This window comes from Limulus polyphemus, unplaced genomic scaffold (genome assembly GCF_000517525.1).
Source record: "Limulus polyphemus unplaced genomic scaffold, Limulus_polyphemus-2.1.2 Scaffold3143, whole genome shotgun sequence".
NCBI lineage: Eukaryota > Metazoa > Arthropoda > Merostomata > Xiphosura > Limulidae > Limulus > Limulus polyphemus.
The window spans coordinates 98,229-99,620 of NW_013668753.1; the positions used below are offsets into that span (position 1 = coordinate 98,229).

General features: G+C 28.1%; 1 protein-coding gene across 1 annotated transcript in view; it reads right to left on the bottom strand.

Moving 5' to 3' along the window:
- Positions 1-1,392, bottom strand: part of LOC106468745 (nuclear pore complex protein Nup107-like) — a 123,516-nt gene that overhangs the window by 83,662 nt on the left and 38,462 nt on the right. Inside the window, exons 6-7 of the mRNA XM_013929188.2 lie at positions 768-849; positions 359-450 (exon numbers count right to left, since the gene is read on the bottom strand). Coding sequence (XP_013784642.1) covers positions 359-450; positions 768-849 — 174 coding nt within the window. The remainder of the gene's footprint in view (positions 1-358; positions 451-767; positions 850-1,392) is intronic.

Consider the following 1,392-nt stretch of genomic DNA (forward strand, 5'->3'; position numbering starts at 1 on the left):
GCGTATTAGTTCATAAAAATCATTTTTATAGTGTGATTCACCCTCTGTACTATTTCAGAGTGCCAGTTTAAGTGTGTTTACAAACCCTCCCTAGTCACACTTCCCCATCTAATGATATATTTGAGTAACAATCTTTATAGTTTACCAAGCTAAGCCAACAACAGCCAATAATAAGTAAAACTAAAGGTCTCAGATAATTATGATGTGGGATTTGCATGTATTATCAAATTGGACCTGAAATGCTTTCCCGAACATAAATTCCTTTTTTTTCAATATAACCACAAAAAGACCTGAATCCTATTCCACAAACCCTGGATAAGAAATAACATACCTTAAAATTACTGATATTCAAGTTTACCTTTTCAAATTCCAAAAGGAGTTCAAAAATTTCATGTTCACTTGGGTATTTAACAAGCTTTTCTTGAAAATCTTCATAAAGTGAAGCACTTGCTACAAAGTAACAATAAAACCAGTTAACTAGATAAATACATTACTACTAACAAACAGAAACTGAACATATTCCATTTGAAATAAACATATTAATCTTGTAAAATTAATTTAATTTGAAATATTTTAATAATGTGTTTATTTTCTCTCGACATTTTTTAAAGTAATACATATGAAGTTACATTGGTTTAAATTAAAATGCATTTAATATTTTGTTTATTATGATTCATTTTAGTACAGACAAACAAAAACATTCAATGCAATAAACATGTCCACATCCACCTGTCTCCTAAAGACAAAAAAGTACAACATGAACCAACCATGTAAACCAGGATCATCTTCAGCCAAGAGGGCAGCACTTGTTGTAGTCACATCAACAGTGTAGTCTGCTACTGTAGAGGTCTAAATGAAAAATGTTAAAACTAGTAAGTTATAAAAACAATGTTATATAAATTAAGAATGGTCTTTAAAAAAAACATGTGCTCTGGCACTTACAATACACAACAAATTAACTTTTAACTGTTTTAATTTTTCAAGAATTATTGTTTCAATAATAAAACACACAGCTTCAACTAGAAATGCCTTACATAAGAAAGGTTCGACTCCGGAGACTTTAAATGACGCTTACAATTTCATTATTTCTAAAAAATATGCTAAGTAACATGATATCAGTAATATTATAGTATTATTACATATCAGTAACTTTAATACACACCACTTGATTTTTACATAAGATGAAGAGAAATTCTTATTACAATTTTGACTTCTCAACAGTTGAACGTTTATGATGGGGCATCATTTACTGCTCATGTCAAGAAGTTTTAATGACTTGCATTCAGAATTTTATTAAACTACTTTTTATTTATGTTATACCCATTAGTATAGCATAAAATCTTAGCTAATAATCCATATTTTAATAGTATATATATATATATATATATATAT